We start from the raw sequence: 21609 nt of genomic DNA, 5'->3' as shown, positions 1-21609 counted from the left end.
ACAGACAGACAGATAGATAGATAGATAGATAGATAGATAGATAGATAGATAGATATAAGAGAGATAGATTATAAATACATGTTAGATAGATATAGATAGATAGATAGATAGATAGATAGATGATAGATAGATAGATTTTTTTTTCTTCAATTAAAACATTTTATTGCATGTGCCTTAAGGATATGGAATATAAGGTCCAACATTCAAATCTTTCTAACTGTAGTAACCTATCACCACAAGAAAAATTGGCTGTTGACAATGATGAAGAGATTATCATCATTAGACCGGCCGATAAGGGTGGTTCCATTGTGGTCTTGGACTACTCAAATTATCAGAAAGAGGTGTACAGTTGGATGATCGAACAACTTATTTTAAACTTTCATGTGACACTACTACTTATGATTGATGATGAGGTATACAGTTTTTTGACTGTGGACAATATAGATAGATAGAGAGTGACAGAAAGACAGATAGATACAGGCAGACAGACAGATGATAGATAGATAAATCGACAGAAGTATAAACAGATTAATTATATACAGGATTTTACTCTTTTACTGTAGTTTATATATTTACAGGTAGCCCTCAGTTTACACCGGGGTTAGGTTCCAGGAGGAATGGTTGTAAATCGAAACCGTTGTAAATTGAAACCCAGTTTATAATGTAAGTCAATGGGAAGTGAGGGGGTTAGGTTCCAGGCCCCTCTCAAAATTGTCATAAGTAACATCTAATACATTATTTTTAAAGCTTTGAAATGAAGACTTTAAATGCTAAACAGCATTATAAACATAATAATATAGTTTGTATCATCATCAAACTAAGTTTAAAGAACAAAAACTTTTTTTACTTGCATTTTTCTGCAATCAGTTCTCTGCATTGTTAGTATGTTAGATAATATTGCGTCTGCACCTATTCTATGCATTTCAATCTGCAGTGATTGATAAGCAGCTAGGCACCCTCACCTCAAGCTGCTGGACAGAAAGATAATATGGAAGTGCCTGCTAAATTTTGCTCGATAGATCTGGTCTTATCAGAGTACACAGATCAATTTAAGGCTTTTAAGCTGCAGAACTTTGCTGCAAAACAAGCGGACAGCTCCACCTACTGGCTATTTTAATTAGTGTACTTTGCTTTCCAAAGCTTTTCAATAGCAGTAACATGACTGGAAAAAAAGGTTGTTATTCTGAAACGGCGCAAACTGAACCGGCGTAAACCGAGGGCCACCTGTATATATATATATATATATATATATATATATATATATATATATATATATATATATATATATATATATATATATATATATAATCAGATTTGCTTTTCTTTACTTTATAATAAATGCATATGTTGTTAAAGTTCCCAGCAGTGCAAAGACAAATAAAAGTCTGGCAATGGGGTCTCAAGTGGGTAGGGGGAGGTTCAAGGGCAAGCCACAACTGCATAATCTCTTACCCCCACCAATGTGTTCCAAAGGTTAACATCTCTCTCATTATAGTGATGTGGATATGAATATATATGTAATATGTACTGGTTATATGTGTTCTTGTGTGCTATCTTTATGTGACTATAGATGGTATAGCAACCAGTTTCTGCAGCTGATTTAGTTATATAATGCATTTTACTAAAAACATTGTTTAACAAATAACCAAGAGGCACACACACATATATTTACATATACAGCATTATGTTCCAGTGCTTGGCCTTCTGCCATAAAAAAGTTTTTCTTTTCATCAAACATTTGGTTCAGGTAAAGGTTTTTCCTTCATTATGAGACTAATCCTTTTAATTTACTATTTGGCAGTGGCTGAGAAATCATTTGAATTTCCGAGACAAGAAAAAATATGTAATGTGTTAGTAAATATTATTATTGCATATACCTATGTGTAAAACCTTTTAAAATGAATTAAACACATAGCTAAATACAGCTCCAGAGCAGCAATTAACTAGTGGGATCAAGCAGAACACATCTGGTGAGCCAATGACAGAAGGCATATATGTGTAGCCACCAATCACCAGTTAGTACCCAGTAGAGCTTTGCTGCTCCTTAGTATATTTAGATATGTTTTTTTTTCAATAAAAGATGGCAAGATAATGAATGAAAATTGAAAACAAAAATAAATTAAAGGGACATGATTTCCAAATATTGCAGTATTTGAAAGTGATGCAGCATGTCTGTAAAAATCTGACTAGAAAATATAACCTTAACATCTCTATGTAAAAAAGAAATATATTTTCCCTCAAAATGTCCTCAGTAGCTACATCCAATTGTAAAGAGACTTAAAGCAGCCAATCAAGATGCTAGTCCCAGGATTTGCAATGGAGTGTGCACCTGGCATGTCCAGGCACAACCATCTTACATAGAGATGTTAAGGTGATTATTTTCACGTCAGCTTTTAACAATTAAACTGCATCGCTTTCAAGTGATTTAGCATGTAAGTATTTTGTTCCTTTAAAATGGCATGCTCTATCTGAATTATGAAAGTTTGCATTTTTAGCTTTTAAAAAGCCTTTTTTTCCCTATAGAGATAAATAACTCTATAACTACTGACAAATAAAAGGTCAATGGAGCCTTGAAGATTAAATCATATTTTATTGAAAATTACATTATATCTTAGATGGAAATTAAAAACACCTTTGAAATATAATTTATTTTTTGTTCCAATTGAATAAAAACTGCATAGTCATCTTGAGCTTTTTCTTCTCAATTTCAAGTCCCATATCTGTTTTTTAATTTGCATGTCTGAATATTGGAAAATCTATATACCAATCCATTGTGGATTTTACAAGTTCTGTCAGAAGAAAATTCTAGCGCACATCAGCTTTCTTTTTTCAATAAATCTTTTTTTTTTTTTTACATCATTCAAACTTTGAATAATTTAGAATGTATTTCATATTTTAAAATTCAAATTTTATACTGTTAAAAACCTATTTGATCACAAGTAGATGTAGATGTAGAAGTGTGCTTGCATGATGTGAAAGATAAATGTATGATGTGTAGTTGTTAATGATATATTAATTTTTGTGCTGCCCTAGGCACTGGGAAATCTGCTTCCCTTCCAATCCCGCACAATTTTTTTAGCTCATATTTGTCTGATGTATTTATTCCAACAAACACAGGAGGGGTGCATGCATCCCAATTGCACCACCAGACATCATTAATTTGTATCATGTCCTAAAATTAAAATAAAACAATATTTGCTGTCCTGCTAAAATCCTGTTGCCCTTGGCACAGTCAAGTTGGCTAGGCCAATAGACAACTGTGTATGTGTATACATGTTTATTCTGATGTGATAACAATACCTAATTTGGTGCCCCTAATAGTGTGCTTTTTTAACATTTTTGCTTGTGGACAACCACATGGGCATAGATAGGTAGATAGATAGGTAGATAGATGATAAATAGACGATAGATAGATAGATAGATAGATAGATAGATAGATGGATGGATGGATGGATGGATAGATGGATAGATGGATAGATAGATAGATAGATATATAGATAGATAGATAGATAGATAGATAGATAGATAGATAGATACCTGACCAACATACCTATATGTGTTTGTTGTACATCCAATTTAAATACTATAGGCAGTAATATGGAGTTGTCCCCCTCCCTTTGCAGCTTTAACATCTGATTTATTATTTACAAATGTAAATTCGTACCGGAAATAGGATATTCCTTAAATTTTAAGGCGTTATACTTACCTTAATGCTAACCCAATCCTCTTCTTGCCAGGTCCCTGGCCACGCTAATAGGAGGTTTAGTGTGCTCGACAACCACTACCTGCACTAACTTTAGTGCAGGTCCTGGGTGCTGAACTGCTTAGCCTCCTGTTAGTGGCTAAAGCTCTGTCAAGAAGAATATTGGGTTAGCGCACTCTCCAGAACACGTTAGGGTAAGTATGTACAGGTGAACTTTTTTTTTTACTTTTGACCTGTAGCTTCAAATCATTTTCACTAAACTAAATTAAAAAAAATTTTTAATTTTAAACTAAATGAAAACCGAATAGTGCAGAGAATGAATATTTGGGGAAAAAAATTTCCTTGAATATTCAAAACAAAAATTTCGGCCTAAACTATTTTTTTTCCCTGCACATGTCTACTACTGAATAGCAATATTTAAGTTTAAAACATATTGCACCAAATGCACATAAGATTTTTTAATGCTACTGTTTTTTTATTACATTATTGTTACTGATTGGTTAGGATTGGGGATTGCTACACTTTAGATGCTTGATCTGGGTTAACTTTGGGAGGAAAGGGTATGTTGGCTCTGAAAGGTCACTAAAATTTTGTTAATAATTACCTTTAAATAAAGGTAATTTTGTTTAAGTTCATATATATAAAATACAATTTGAGTAAACATAGGGAAACATAGAAAAAAGGCTTTTCAATTAGGATTACTCTCAAGAGGTCAACAATGCTGAAAGAACAGTCAAATAATCATGTAAAAAGATATTTAAAAGGAGTTTTCTGATGTACTGTAATACTGGTGTGGCATTCTCTCAGAGCAAAGTACTAATAAAGTCAGCAAATTCCGCTGAAAACCACACAAAATTTGTGTTTCAAATTAATTGGACTAGCCTTAAATTTGAAAACTTTGAAAAAAGTCTTGTGAGACACAACTCTTCTAATGAAATTGTATATTTATAATTGTGTTTTGCATTTAAACCTGCTTATCTTGAGATTTTACTTTATCTTTATGTCACTAATTATGCTTTTCTTGGTTGACAATTAGCTCTATTCCTTCCTCAAAACCCCTCTCAAAAACATACACAGACATCTTTTGTGATAGTTAACTGGGGTGGATGTGCTGAATAGCCCACATAGGGCCAGATTACCAGTGGAGCACTAATGCGTTGGATTGCGCTCATATTATCAGCCCGACGAATGCAAAAAAACAACGTTAGAATATCACATGCAAATTCACGTATCCCCCTTCGGAATTCAATGGAACAAAAAAAGTAGAAAAAAACTAAAACCCTACATGCGTGCAAACACAATAGCATATTCTCAAGTGCGCTAACCCGACTTGAAAATATGAATATTTCACACTTTTTAATGTTCTTCACATACAAGAATATGTTCTATTTATTAATAAATATATATTTCTACATATATCTGATGGTATTTTGGTACAATAGATATATATACCTATATATATATAGATGATTATATATAGGTATATATATATATAGGTATATATATATATATATATATATATATATATTTATTTATAAATACTTAGAATATATTCTGATATGTGCAGAACATCGAAATGTCAAATATTTACAGTAAATACATTGGTTAAAATCTTTATTAAATATGAATATTGCTTAAATATGGTTTTGCATGTTATCATTAACAATTACTTAATGGCAAAATACTCCAATGCACTTATATACATGTTTAAATGTGTGTACATATGTATTTATGTAAATACATAAATACACATATAAATACATATGTACACACACACACACACACACATATTGTATATATATTAAGGCATATATATTATATGTATGCATCTCTGAGACCTCATATCTTTGAGCCCATATATAACTTGTTTTTGTGCAATATTTTTTTTTTTGAATAATTTTTAGAAGATGTTATTATGAGTGTAAGTGTACTTTGTAATGTATTTTTGATGTGTTATGTGACACTTTTTTTGTTTTGTGAAACAATTAAGAGTTCTGGGACGCAGTAATAATTCTAACGTAAACTGCGATTGCGCTCAATCAATCGCATTTACTTTCAACTTGTAATATGTGCAGTAAACCCAAAGAGTACAAACACCATCAATAAACCCCTTTTCGCTTGCGCATAACTGTTAGCGCTCCACTCGTAATATGGCCCATATTCTTTGCTGAGGTACACCAGTTTATTAATGGGGCTTTGACTGCAACACCTTTAATATAATTCAGCTGTGAAATTTATATATCTTTTTTCAAGAACCTGACAATGTGAATATTGCATCTTGAAATATTATGTACATTGTTTTGAAAATAATTATTCAAAGTCTCTGCTAAGCAGCACCTGAGGCATCTGCAAGCGCATCATTGTTTACCTAAATATAATTTTTGGTCTATTTACTTTTCTGTTTTTAATCTAAGCTATCTCATTTTAAACTATGGCTTTCTATGTCCTTTAGGACTTATTATTTAATCCTTATAAAAAGCGCCTCCCAGTGAACAGCTGAGCTTCGTGTATGCAGATGCATAGCTGTTTGAAAAGAATTAAACAGGCTTCCACAATTTAAACCTACTGGGGCTTCTAAGATTTAGGTGCATTTACTTGGCTAAACAATTGTTGGATGAAGACTGCCTGTAAACAAACAGCATGTATATTATGAATATTTTGCTTCATCTAACACTTACCCAAGTGCCATAATATACACCAAAAGATAATATGGTAAGCCAATGTCTATATGTATATTTAGATAGATATGTAGAGATTTATAGATAGATAGATATAATTTATCTATCTATATATGTGTGTGTGTGTGTTCATAGATATATAGATAGATATAGATTTGTAGACAGAGATAGATATATAGATAGAATCTATCATTTATCTCAATATAAAAATCTCTTTCTCTCTCTATCTTTCGTGTTCTATCTCTCTCTCTACTATCTATCTATCTATCTATCTATCTGTATCTCTATCTGTGTATAAATTAGGCAGATCTCAAATTCTTGCACTTTCACAAGAAGGAATCAGGCTCCAAAAAGACCCCCAGGAATAACGAAATTGTAATTTAATACAATATAATAGTATAATAATAATAATATTTCATTACTTATATAGCACATTTTCTTGTAAAGTAACTCAAGAAACAGTACATAGGCTTGGTATTTAACACTTATTAATCAGGTGATAAGTAATAGCTGCTACTTTTCAATTTAATGATCTATAGTTATTTATATGAAAGTCTGAGCTATGAAATCATGAAAAGATGATGCAAATGACAGATAAACCAATTAAGCCACTACTTGACTTTTTATGGATTTAAGTTTAAATGTCCAAGAAAATCTTCAAAGGGAACATGAGTCATATTTCTCAGCAATGGCTATTAGATATGCTACTTTTACTATAATTTAATTATTATTCAGCTTGTCATAATCATCTAAATAAACATACCTATATATAAACTTAGTCTACTAACCCTTTAAGCAGCAACCATTCATGAAAAAAATATTTAAGGTGCCCAATAAAATCCTCTTTTCAGTTTTAATTGTAATAGCAACATTGAAAATGTATACAAGACATGGAACACTTTGCTGCATAGTATTTAATGAATAGTGTATTTACTACTATAAAGGTGAAGTTTTCTGTAATCTTATATTGATATAGTTGTTTTTAATTTGTGGAATTTATTTTCCTTTCTTCCATGTTATATTATGCAAACATATATTTACTTTAAATATAAATATGATAACATGCTCCAAATAAAAGAGAAGATAAGGGTCGCCTACTTACAGTATACATCTACTCGTATAGATTTTATTGCAGGAGAACCCAATCCATTCTCTGCTTTACAGTAGTATCGGCCTCCTTGATGTCTCTGGATATTTACAATCCGAAGGGTATCATTGAAAACACTTGAGTCCTGAAATCTATCAGATGCACTTCCTGCTGTTTTGGTCCACCTGATCTGAGCAATCATCAAAAAAAAAATAAAAAAATATTAGTTTGTGTATTCAATATGTTTTTGTTAGCGTAAAAGCACATGAGAGTCAAAATGAAACTTCATGATGCAGACCATATCATGCAATAAAACATTTTTTTATTTACTTTATTATGAAATTTGGGGTCTATCAGAATCCTTTACAAAAGTTTACCAAATGATTTATCTACAAAAATCTGATAGATTTAAATGTAGGTATGGGCAAATGCTTTGCAACATTAGAAAAATGAAACAAATTTTGACACATATGTTCGTTTGATCGTTTTGAATTTCAAATCTTTTCACAACATTCTAACATTCGTTTAATGTAATAGTATTTCTAGTTATCTTTAAATGTAATATTCTATTCAAATTTTACTTATTCGAATATTGCATAGCTTGAAAAGAATTATACAATAATCAATTTAGAAAAGTTTAAATTTATTTATTTGTAATATAATTTCTAATGCTCTCTTTAAATATATTATTCAAATTATGCAATATTTGAAATAAAAAAAATGTAATCAATATATTTATAATAGTATTTCTAACGCTCTCTTTAAATGTTATATTCGAATTATAAGATATTCAAAATAGAAATATTTGAATCAATATATTTGCATCTATTATGTATCAATTTACTAAATTCCCTACAACATAAACTATTAAACCTCTGAATAGAATTTGTTAAATTGAATGATATATTTGATATTTCGAATGTGGATATTTTATCTAATTATGAATATTCATAAATGAAAGTAAAATTTGAAAAATCAGAAATAAAATTTGATTACCCAATTTCAATGGATTTTGTTCTTATCAACATTTGATTGTACAAAACAAATGTCCACAGAACTATTTGTTCTACCAAGCAAATTGCACCACATTCGCCCATCCCTTCTTACAGTACATGTTTTTGTTTTCTAGATAATTATTAGATACTTTTTTCTAAAGGATTGTGATCAACCCCTTTCTTTGTTCTGTTATCCTTTGTTGAAAAGCAAAGAGTTCACAGCACATATATGTATATGACTTTGTGATTTGCTGATGGTTGTAACGTGATACACGGGACAAGGAAATGAAAGGAAAATTTGAAATTTGTTAGAAAATAATCCACTGCTCATTTGAAATGCAAAGTAGGTGCAATTGTTTGATCTTTTTTGTCATGCATTTTTATTACACAATTTTACTGTAAATCATGATCAACTGGCATATTTAACTATTTTAATTTGTACAGATGACAGTAACACATTATAGGAAACATAATTTTCATCAATGTTTGAGTATAAACTAATACTATAGTCTGCAGAAATAATAAACAGAAATGTCTAATGATAATCACTTCTACCAATTTATTCACTACAGTTATGCTATAAAAAAGGAAACCTCAAGCAAACAAATATTAAAACATATATTAATGTTAGAACTTTTGGGACCTGGCTTGTATAGATGTAATGTGTTTATTTGTATTCATCATTTTTGGAAACTTTTCTTGAGACATAAAGTACCTACCCATTAATAACAAATATTTAGATAAAGTATAAACAATATTGTCAAGCCATACATTTAATGGCTGGCTTTATACAACTCTATGCACTGCCTCTCACTGATTCTTTCATATGGGTTATAGCTATTTTAGCAATCAGAATATAACAACTGTACTAGCACTGAAATAATAATAATTAAAAAAAAAACAGGTTAAATTGTGTGCCGTATTATTATAATTAATTGTTCCTACCATATTAACATGATGTCATTTAACTGAAAAAGTGTATAACTCTCTATTCCAGAAAAAGTAACTTCTGAATATACACAATTAAATTAATTATAAGGAAAAAAAATCTCTACTAAAGCTATTAGTAATTACAATCATTTTTAAATATAATTAACATTTTGTCAAGTGCAAAGTTGAAAATGGGAAATGTGTTTGGGCCGATTGAGTAGCTACAAAATCTTTAATGGTCCATTACTGTATTAATTCAGCTAGATTTAATAAGTTAAACTTGATAGTCAGATTAAGCACACACTAACTTTTATAGGGAACACTTTGCATTTAAATGAATACAATTTACCATCTATTTAATGTAAGAAAGTATGCCAAATGGACTTAAGGTGCTCTGGGAATGCCCATATGGCTTTCCAAGTAGATATTTATGTACTTTAAAATTTTCAGCCAACCTCAAACTCACACTCTATCTTCAAAGGTTAATGAAGATGTCAAACTATGTTGTCTCATGTCCAATCTCCTGATGTTATAGCTTCTTAAAATGACTGTTTTGTTACATTACTTTTAATTTGGTTAATTGTTTGATTTGGTGTCATCTTAAATAATTAGCACCGAGTACCTACTACAAATTGTCTAATTATCTTTATAAAGAATTTGAATAAAACATAAGAAAAATAAACATTACCATGATCAAAAGAAAATGGTGTTCCAAGTTAAAAAAAAAACCTAATTGAAAATTGTTATATATTATATATTATTGAAAGACAAAGAATGTATGCTAATGGTCTAGATTAAGTTATTTCTGAAACCTGAAAACAAAATTTCAAGCCCTGTTAAAAAGTATCCTTCAAAAAGTCTCTCAAATCTGTAACTGAGCCTGAAGAACATGAAATTAAGTGTGGACCCGGGACAGCCTGTGAAGGTCAACTGATCAGAACATGACTTCTGGAAAAGATTAGATTTTCTAAACATTACATTACATATTATGAGTGTCATGAACCTGGGCACATAAAGGCAAGTATCCTGACTGTATGCTTTAAGTCCTTCTACTATGGCATGTGTGTATTGAGGACACTTTGAGGTGAAATATCTTCCTTTTTTACATAGACATTTTCAGGTAATATTTTCTAGTCATCTTTTACAGATCTTCTGTATCCCTTGTGCTTTAGCATATAGGTAACCTATATCCCTTTAAGCTTCTATGTAAAGGGAAAGTAAACTCAAAATTAAACTTTAATGGATTGGATAAAGTATTGCATTTTAAACAACTTTACAATTTAATTATATTATCAATTTTACTTAGTTTTCTTTTGTATCCTTGGTTAAAGAGTACTCCTAGGTGGGCTCAGGAGCATGCACGTGTCTTTAGCACTCTATGGCCTAGATTTGGAGTTTGGCGTTAGCCATGAAAACCAGCGTTAGAGGCTCCTAACGCTGGTTTTAGGCTACCGCCGGTATTTGGAGTCAGTGATTAAAGGGTCTAACGCTCACTTTTCAGCCGCGACTTTTCCATACCGCAGATCCCCTTACGTCAATTGCGTATCCTATCTTTTCAATGGGATCTTTCTAACGCTGGTATTTAGAGTCGTTTCTGAAGTGAGCGTTAGAGCTCTAACGACAAAACTCCAGCCGCCGGAAAATAGCAGGAGTTAAGAGCTTTCTGGGCTAACGCCGGTTCATAAAGCTCTTAACTACTGTACCCTAAAGTACACTAACACCCATAAACTACCTATGTACCCCTAAACCGAGGTCCCCCCACATCGCCGCCACTCGATTTAAATTTTTTAACCCCTAATCTGCCGACCGCCACCTACGTTATACTTATGTACCCCTAATCTGCTGCCCCTAACCCCGCCGACCCCTGTATTACATTTATTAACCCCTAACCTGCCCCCCACAACGTCGCCGCCAGCTACTTACAATAATTAACCCCTAATCTCCCGACCGCAAAGCGCCGCCACCTACGTTATCCTTATGTACCCCTAATCTGCTGCCCCTAACACCGCCGACCCCTATATTATATTTATTAACCCCTAATCTGCCCCCTCAACGTCGCCGACACCTGCCTACACTTATTAACCCCTAATCTGCCGAGCGGACCTGAGCGCTACTATAATAAAGTTATTAACCCCTAATCCGCCTCACTAACCCTATCATAAATAGTATTAACCCCTAATCTGCCCTCCCTAACATCGCCGACACCTACCTTCAATTATTAACCCCTAATCTGACGACCGGAGCTCATCGCTACTATAATAAATGGATTAACCCCTAAAGCTAAGTCTAACCCTAACACTAACACCCCCCTAACTTAAATATAATTTACATCTAACGAAATTAATTAACTCTTATTAAATAACTTATTCCTATTTAAAGCTAAATACTTACCTGTAAAATAAATCCTAATATAGCTACAATATAAATTATAATTATATTATAGCTATTTTAGGATTAATATTTATTTTACAGGCAACTTTGTAATTATTTTAACCAGGTACAATAGCTATTAAATAGTTAAGAACTATTTAATAGTTACCTAGTTAAAATAATAACAAATTTACCTGTAAAATAAATCCTAACCTAAGATATAATTAAACCTAACACTACCATATCAATAAATTAATTAAATAAACTACCTACAATTACCTACAATTAACCTAACACTACACTATCAATAAATTAATTAAACACAATTCCTACAAATAAATACAATTAAATAAACTAGCTAAAGTACAAAAAATAAAAAAGAACTAAGTTACAAAAAATAAAAAAATATTTACAAACATCAGAAAATTATTACAACAATTTTAAACTAATTACACCTACTCTAAGCCCCCTAATAAAATAACAAAGACCCCCAAAATAAAAAATTCCCTACCCTATTCTAAATTAAAAAAGTTAAAAGCTCTTTTACCTTACCAGCCCTGAACAGGGCCCTTTGCGGGGCATGCCCCAAGAATTTCAGCTCTTTTGCCTGTAAAAAAAACACATACAATACCCCCCCCAACATTACAACCCACCACCCACATACCCCTAATCTAACCCAAACCCCCCTTAAATAAACCTAACACTAAGCCCCTGAAGATCTTCCTACCTTGTCTTCACCATCCAGGTATCACCGATCCGTCCTGGCTCCAACATCTTCATCCAACCCAAGCGGGGGTTGGCGATCCATCATCCGGTGGCTGAAGAGGTCCAGAAGAGGCTCCAAAGTCTTCCTCCTATCCGGCAAGAAGAGGACATCCGGACCGGCAAACATCTTCTCCAAGCGGCATCTTCGATCTTCTTGCATCCGGTGCGGAGCGGGTCCATCTTGAAGCAGGCGACGCGGATCCATCCTCTTCTTCCGTTGTCTCCCGACGAATGACGGTTCCTTTAAGGGACGTCATCCAAGATGGCGTCCCTTGAATTCCGATTGGCTGATAGGATTCTATCAGCCAATCGGAATTAAGGTAGGAATATTCTGATTGGCTGATGGAATCAGCCAATCAGAATCAAGTTCAATCCGATTGGCTGATCCAATCAGCCAATCAGATTGAGCTCGCATTCTATTGGCTGATCGGAACAGCCAATAGAATGCGAGCTCAATCTGATTGGCTGATTGGATCAGCCAATCGGATTGAACTTGATTCTGATTGGCTGATTCCATCAGCCAATCAGAATATTCCTACCTTAATTCCGATTGGCTGATAGAATCCTATCAGCCAATCGGAATTCAAGGGACGCCATCTTGGATGACGTCCCTTAAAGGAACCGTCATTCGTCGGGAGACAACGGAAGAAGAGGATGGATCCGCGTCGCCTGCTTCAAGATGGACCCGCTCCGCACCGGATGCAAGAAGATCGAAGATGCCGCTTGGAGAAGATGTTTGCCGGTCCGGATGTCCTCTTCTTGCCGGATAGGAGGAAGACTTTGGAGCCTCTTCTGGACCTCTTCAGCCACCGGATGATGGATCGCCAACCCCCGCTTGGGTTGGATGAAGATGTTGGAGCCAGGACGGATCGGTGATACCTGGATGGTGAAGACAAGGTAGGAAGATCTTCAGGGGCTTAGTGTTAGGTTTATTTAAGGGGGGTTTGGGTTAAATTAGGGGTATGTGGGTGGTGGGTTGTAATGTTGGGGGGGGGGTATTGTATGTGTTTTTTTTTACAGGCAAAAGAGCTGAAATTCTTGGGGCATGCCCCGCAAAGGGCCCTGTTCAGGGCTGGTAAGGTAAAAGAGCTTTTAACTTTACTAATTTAGAATAGGGTAGGGAATTTTTTATTTTGGGGGTCTTTGTTATTTTATTAGGGGGCTTAGAGTAGGTGTAATTAGTTTAAAATTGTTGTAATAATTTTCTGATGTTTGTAAATATTTTTTTATTTTTTGTAACTTAGTTCTTTTTTATTTTTTGTACTTTAGTTAGTTTATTTAATTGTATTTATTTGTAGGAATTGTGTTTAATTAATTTATTGATAGTGTAGTGTTAGGTTAATTGTAGGTAATTGTAGGTAGTTTATTTAATTAGTTTAATGATAGTATAGTGTTAGGTTTAATTATATCTTAGGTTAGGATTTATTTTACAGGTAAATTTGTTATTATTTTAACTAGGTAACTATTAAATAGTTCTTAACTATTTAATAGCTATTGTACCTGGTTAAAATAATTACAAAGTTGCCTGTAAAATAAATATAAATCCTAAAATAGCTACAATATAATTATTCGTTATATTGTAGCTATATTAGGATTTATTTTAGAGGTAAGTATTTAGCTTTAAATAGGAATAAGTTATTTAATAAGAGTTAATTAATTTCGTTAGATGTAAATTATATTTAAGTTAGGGGGTTGTTAGTGTTAGGGTTAGACTTAGCTTTAGGGGTTTATCCATTTATTATAGTAGCAATGAGCTCTGGTCGTCAGATTAGAGGTTAATAATTGAAGTTAGGTGTCGGCGATGTTAGGGAGGGCAGATTAGGGGTTAATACTATTTATGATAGGGTTAGTGAGGCGGGTTAGGGGTTAATAACTTTATTATAGTAGCGGTGCGGTCCGCTCGGCAGATTAGGGGTTAATAAGTGTAGGCAGGTGTCGGCGACGTTGTGGGGGGCAGATTAGGGGTTAATAAATATAATATAGGGGTCGGCAATGTTAGGGCAGCAGATTAGGGGTACATAGGGATAACGTAGGTTGCGGCGGTTTACGGAGCGGCAGATTAGGGGTTAAAAAAATATGCAGGGGTCAGCGATAGCGGGAGCGGCAGATTAGGGGTTAATAAGTGTAAGGTTAGGGGTGTTTAGACTCGGGGTTCATGTTAGAGTGTTAGGTGCAGACGTAGGAAGTGTTTCCCCATAGGAAACAATGGGGCTGCGTTAGGAGCTGAACGCTGCTTTTTTGCAGGTGTTAGGTTTTTTTTCAGCTCAAACAGCCCCATTGTTTCCTATGGGGATATCGTGCACGAGCACGTTTTTGAGGCTGGCCGCGTCCGTAAGCAACTCTGGTATCGAGAGTTGCATTTGCGGTAAAAATGCTCTACGCTCCTTTTTTGGAGCCTAACGCAGCATTTGTTTGAACTCTCGATACCAGAGTTAAATTTATGGTGCGGCCAGAAAAAAGCCCGCGGAGCGTTAACAGCCCATCTACCGCCAAACTCCAAATCTAGGCCTATGGCAGCAGTGTTTGCAACAATGTTTATAGTGATATTATTCATAGTTGCAAACACTGCTGCCATAGAGTGTTAAATACACATGCCCACACTTGAGCTTCTATCAACCGTCATATATTTACTCTTCAATAAAGGATACCAAGAGAACAAAGGAAATTTGATAATAGAAGTAAATTGGAAAGTTGTTTAAAATTGCATGCTCTATCTGAATCATAAACATTTTATTTTTATTTTACGGTCTCTTAAAATTAAAATACATTCATGAACATTGACATGACATACGGCATGAGAACCTCGCACAAATAAAGGGGTAAGTAGTGCAGTGATGGCAGCAATTTGTAAATATATATGAATATGCTTATATACAGACGTATTTATGTGTTAATATGTGTATATACACAGATTAACACGAAAATATATATGTATATAAACATATATATAAACTGTATATTTGCTGGGAATGCACAGTTCCCATAGACTGCAATGTAAAGGCACTTTTCAGTACCATTTTCTTTCTAACACCCCACTCTCAAATTTAAAGCCCCAAAACTGTCTAGTGTTGTTATTTTTAATAAAAAAAAAATTTCAGAGAGCTAATTGCTACCATGTGCTCATGCTAGCAATAACCAGCCACTTGTAAAGGTTATTTATCGCACGCCTGCAAATGGGCAAATTAGCGCTCCACTTGTAATCTAGCCCATAATATATGTGACACTAATAGCAAAGTAAAAAACATTCGGCTAGATTACGAGTTTTCCGTTAGAGGCTATGCGGTGCTAACAAGCAGTTTTCACTCACCGCTCACTTTCCTACAGCGCTGGTATTACGAGTTTTTACAAACCCGTCGTTAAAAGACAAGAAGTGAGCGTTGAGCAAAATTTTGCTCATTCCCACACTCCAATACCAGCGCTGCTTAAGTCAGCGGTGAGCTGGTGTAACGTGCTCGTGCACAATTTCCCCATAGGAATCAACGGGGAGAGCCGACTGAAAAAAGTCTAACACCTGCAAAAAAGCAGCGTAAAACTCCTTAACACTAGACATGTGCATGGCGAAAAAATTCGGTTCGGATCAATTCGGATTTTTTCGAAGTTCGGATCGATTCGAATTTGGAAAAATTCGAATCAATTCAGAATTTTACGAATTCGGACGAATTTCCGAATTGATCCGAAACGAAACGCACATTTCTACTTAATGCAGCCCATTAATTCCTAAGGGGAAACAAAATTTATGTTTACACCTAACACCATAACATGAACCCCGAGTCTAAACACCCCTAATCTTACATTTATTAACACCTAATCTGCCGCCCCCGACATCGCAAACACCTACATTATAATTATTAACCCCTAATCTGCCGCTCCGGACACTGCCGCTACCTACATTATACTTATGAACCCCTAATCTGCTGCCCCTAACATCGCCAACACCTACATTATATTTATTAACCCCTAATCTGCCGCCCCCAATGTCGCCGCCACTTACCTACACTTATTAACCCCAAACCTGCTGCCCACAATGTTGCTGCCACTATAATAAACATATTAACCCCTAAACCACTGCACTCCCGCCTCGCAAACATTAGTTAAATATTATTAACCCCTAATCTGCCGACCCCAACGTCGCCGCCACTATATTAAAGTTATCAACCCCTAAACCTAAGTCTAACCCTAAACCTAACACCCCCTAACTTAAATATAATTTAAATATATCTAAATAAATATTAATATCATTAACTAAATTATTCCTATTTATAACTAAATACTTACCTGTAAAATAAACCCTAAGGCCTAGATTTGGAGTTTGGCGTTAGCCGTGAAAACCAGCGTTAGAGGCTCCTAACGCTGGTTTTAGGCTACCGCCGGTATTTGGAGTCACTCAAAATAGGGTCTAACGCTCACTTTTCAGCCGCGACTTTTCCATACCGCAGATCCCCTTACGTAAATTGTGTATCCTATCTTTTCAATGGGATCTTTCTAACTCCAGTATTTAGAGTCGTGTTTGAAGTGAGCGTTAGACATCTAACGACAAAACTCCAGCCGCAGGAAAAAAGTCAGTAGTTAAGAGCTTTCTGGGCTAACGCCGGTTTATAAAGCTCTTAACTACTGTGCTCTAAAGTACACTAACACCCATAAACTACCTATGTACCCCTAAACCGAGGTCCCCCCACATCGCCGACACTCGAAGAAATTTTTTTAACCCCTAATCTGCCGACCGCCACCTACATTATCCTTATGTACCCCTAATCTGCTGCCCCTAACACCGCCGACCCCTGTATTATATTTATCAACCCCTAACCTGCCCCCCACAACGTCGCCTCCACCTACCTACACTTATTAACCCCTAATCTGCCGACCGCAAAGCGCCGTCACCTACGTTATCCTTATGTACCCCTAATCTGCTGCCCCTAACACCGCCGACCCTATATTATATTTATTAACCCCTAATCTGCCCCCCACAACGTCGCAGCCAGCTACCTACAATAATTAACCCCTAATCTGCCGACCGCAAAGCGCCGCCACCTACGTTATCCTTATGTACCCCTAATCTGCTGCCCCTAACACCGCTGACCCCTATATTATATTTATTAACCCCTAATCTGCCCCCCACAACGTCGCCTCCACCTGCCTACTTTTATTAACCCTTAATCTGCCGACCGGACCTCACCGCTATTCTAATAAATGTATTAACCCCTAAAGCTAAGTCTAACCCTAACACTAACACCCCCCTAAATTAAATATAATTTTAATCTAACGAAATTAATTAACTCTTATTAAATAAATTATTCCTATTTAAAGATAAATACCTGTAAAATAAATCCTAATATAGCTACAATATAAATTATAATTATATTATAGCTATTTTAGGATTAATATTTATTTTACTGGTAACTTTGTATTTATTTTAACCAGGTACAATAGCTATTAAATAGTTAAGAACTATTTAATAGCTAAAATAGTTAAAATAATTACAAATTTACCTGTAAAAGAAATCCTAACCTAAGTTACAATTAAACCTAACACTACACTATCAATAAATTAATTAAATAAACTACCTACAATTAACCTAACACTAAACTATCAATAAATTAATTAAATACAATTCCTACAAATAACAACAATTAAATAAACTAGCTAAAGTACAAAAAATAAAAAAGAACTAAGTTACAAAAAAGAAAAAAATATTCACAAACATAAGAAAAATATTACAACAATTTTAAACTAATTACACCTACTCTAAGCCCCCTAATAAAATAACAAAGCCCCCCAAAATAAAAAAAATGCCCTACCCTATTCTAAATAACTAAAGTTCAAAGCTCTTTTACCTTACCAGCCCTGAACAGGGCCCTTTGCGGGGCATGCCCCAAGAAGTTCAGCTCTTTTGCCTGTAAAAAAAAACATACAATACCCAAGCCACCGAACATTACAACCCACCACCCACATACCCCTAATCTAACCCAAACCCCCCTTAAATAAACCAAACACTAAGCCCCTGAAGATCTTCCTACCTTGTCTTCACCTCACCGGGTTCAACGATCTGTCTAGAAGAGCTCCTCCGATGTCCTGATCCAAGCCCAAGCGGGGGGCTGAAGAGGTCCATGATCCGGCTGAAGTCTTCATCCAAGCGGGAGCTGAAGAGGTCCATGATCCGGATGAAGTCTTCATCCAAGCGGGAGCTGAAGAGGTCCATGATCCGGATGAAGTCTTCTATCAACGGCATCTTCAATCTTCTTTCTTCCGGATCCATCTTGCAGACCTCCGACGCGGAACATCCTCTTCTCCCGACGCCTACTAGCCGAATGACGGTTCCTTTAAGGGACGTCATCCAAGATGGCGTCCCTCGAATTCCGATTGGCTGATAGGATTCTATCAGCCAATCGGAATTAAGGTAGGAATATTCTGATTGGCTGATGGAATCAGCCAATCAGAATCAAGTTCAATCCGATTGGCTGATCCAATCAGCCAATCAGATTGAGCTCGCATTCTATTGGCTAATCGGAACTGCCAATAGAATGCAAGCTCAATCTGATTGGCTGATTGGATCAGCCAATCGAATTGAACTTGATTCTGATTGGCTGATTCCATCAGCCAATCAGAATATTCCTACCTTAATTCCGATTGGCTGATAAAATCCTATCAGCCAATCGGAATTCGAGGGACGCCATCTTGGATGACGTCCCTTAAAGGAACCGTCATTTGGCTAGTAGGCGTCGGGAGAAGAGGATGTTCCATGTCGGAGGTCTGCAAGATGGATCCGGAAGAAAGAAGATTGAAGATGCCGTTGATAGAAGACTTCATCCGGATCATGGACCTCTTCAGCTCCCGCTTGGATGAAGACTTCATCCGGATCATGGACCTCTTCAGCTCCCGCTTGGATGAAGACTTCAGCCGGATCATGGACCTCTTCAGCCCCCCGCTTGGGCTTGGATCAGGACATCGGAAGAGCTCTTCTGGACAGATCGTTGAACCCGGTGAGGTGAAGACAAGGTAGGAAGATCTTCAGGGGCTTAGTGTTAGGTTTATTTAAGGAGGTTTGGGTTAGATTAGGGGTATGTGGGTGGTGGGTTGTAATGTTGGGGGGCTTGGGTATTGTATGTTTTTTTTACAGGCAAAAGAGCTGAACTTCTTGGGGCATGCCCCGCAAAGGGCCCTGTTCAGGGCTGGTAAGGTAAAAGAGCTTTGAACTTTAGTTATTTAGAATAGGGTAGGGCATTTTTTTATTTTAGGGGGCTTTGTTATTTTATTAGGGGGCTTAGAGTAGGTGTAATTAGTTTAAAATTGTTGTAATAATTTTCTTATGTTTGTAAATATTTTTTTATTTTTTGTAACTTAGTTCTTTTTTATTTTTTGTACTTTAGCTAGTTTATTTAATTGTTGTTATTTGTAGGAATTGTATTTAATTAATTTATTGATAGTGTAGTGTTAGGTTAATTGTAGGTAATTGTAGGTAGTTTATTTAATTAATTTATTGATAGTGTAGTGTTAGGTTTAATTGTAACTTAGGTTAGGATTTCTTTTACAGGTAATTTTGTAATTATTTTAACTATTTTAGGTATTAAATAGTTCTTAACTATTTAATAGCTATTGTACCTGGTTAAAATAAATACAAAGTTATCTGTAAAATAAATATTAATCCTAAAATAGCTATAATATAATTATAATTTATATTGTAGCTATATTAGGATTTATTTTACAGGTAAGTATTTATCTTTAAATAGGAATAATTTATTTAATAAGAGTTAATTAATTTCGTTAGATGTAAATTATATTTAACTTAGGGGGGTGTTAGTGTTAGGGTTAGACTTAGCTTTAGGGGTTAATCCATTTATTAGAATAGCGGTGAGCTCCAGTCGGCAGATTAGGGGTTAATAATTGAAGTTAGGTGTCGGCGATGTTAGGGAGGGCAGATTAGGGGTTAATACTATTTATTATAGGGTTAGTGAGGCGGATTAGGGGTTAATAACTTTATTATAGTAGCGCTCAGGTCCGGTCGGCAGATTAGGGGTTAATAAGTGTAGGCAGGTGGAGGAGACATTGTGGGGGGCAGATTAGGGGTTAATAAATATAATATAGGGGTCGGCGATGTTAGGGCAGCAGATTAGGGGTACATAGGGATAATGTAAGTAGCGGCAGTTTACGGAGCGGCAGATTAGGGGTTAATAATAATATGCAGGGGTCAGCGATAGCGGGGGCGGCAGATTAGGGGTTAATAAGTGTAAGGTTAGGGGTGTTTAGACTCGGGGTACATGTTAGGGTGTTAGGTGCAGACGTAGGAAGTGTTTCCCCATAGCAAACAATGGGGCTGCGTTAGGAGCTGAACGCTGCTTTTTTTGCAGGTGTTAGGTTTTTTTTCAGCTCAAACAGCCCCATTGTTTCCTATGGGAGAATCGTGCACGAGCACGTTTTTTAGGCTGGCCACTTGTGTAAGCAACTCTGGTATCGAGAGTTGAAGCTGCGTTAAAAATGCTCTACGCTCCTTTTTTGGAGCCTAACGCAGCCTTTATGTGGACTCTCAATACCAGAGTTATTTTTATGGTGCGGCCAGAAAAAAGCCGGCGTTAGTTTTTCGGGTCGTTACCGACAAAACTCCAAATCTAGCCGTAAGATAGCTACAATATAACTAATAGTTACATTGTAGCTAGTTTAGGATTTATTTTTATTTTACAGGCAAGTTTGTATTTATTTGAAATAGGTAGAATAGTTATTAAATAGTTATTAACTATTTATTAACTACCTAGTTAAATAAAGGCAAATTTACCTGTAAAATAAAACCTAACCTAAGTTACACTAACACCTAACACTACACTATAATTAAATAAATTGAATAAATTAAATACAATTACCTAAATTAAATTAAATTAGCTAAAGTACAAGAAAAAAATGCTAAATTACAGAAAATAATAAACAAATTACAGAAATTTAAACTAATTACACCTAATCTAGTAGCCATATTAAAATAAAAAAGCCCCCCCAAAATAAAAAACCCTAGCCTAAACTAAACTACCAATTGCCCTTAAAAGGGCCTTTTGCGTGGCATTGCCCCAAAGTAATCAGCTCTTTTACCTGTAAAAAAAA

General features: G+C 35.1%; 1 protein-coding gene across 1 annotated transcript in view; it reads right to left on the bottom strand.

The window, feature by feature from the left end:
• MDGA2 (MAM domain containing glycosylphosphatidylinositol anchor 2) overlaps positions 1–21609 on the bottom strand; it is a 1262343-nt gene that overhangs the window by 745380 nt on the left and 495354 nt on the right. Inside the window, exon 3 of the mRNA XM_053697669.1 lies at positions 7484–7658. Coding sequence (XP_053553644.1) covers positions 7484–7658 — 175 coding nt within the window. The remainder of the gene's footprint in view (positions 1–7483; positions 7659–21609) is intronic.

This window comes from Bombina bombina, chromosome 1, assembly GCF_027579735.1.
Source record: "Bombina bombina isolate aBomBom1 chromosome 1, aBomBom1.pri, whole genome shotgun sequence".
NCBI lineage: Eukaryota > Metazoa > Chordata > Amphibia > Anura > Bombinatoridae > Bombina > Bombina bombina.
The sequence above is the reverse complement of the archived record's forward strand: the minus strand, read 5'-3'. Positions and strand labels throughout refer to the sequence as shown.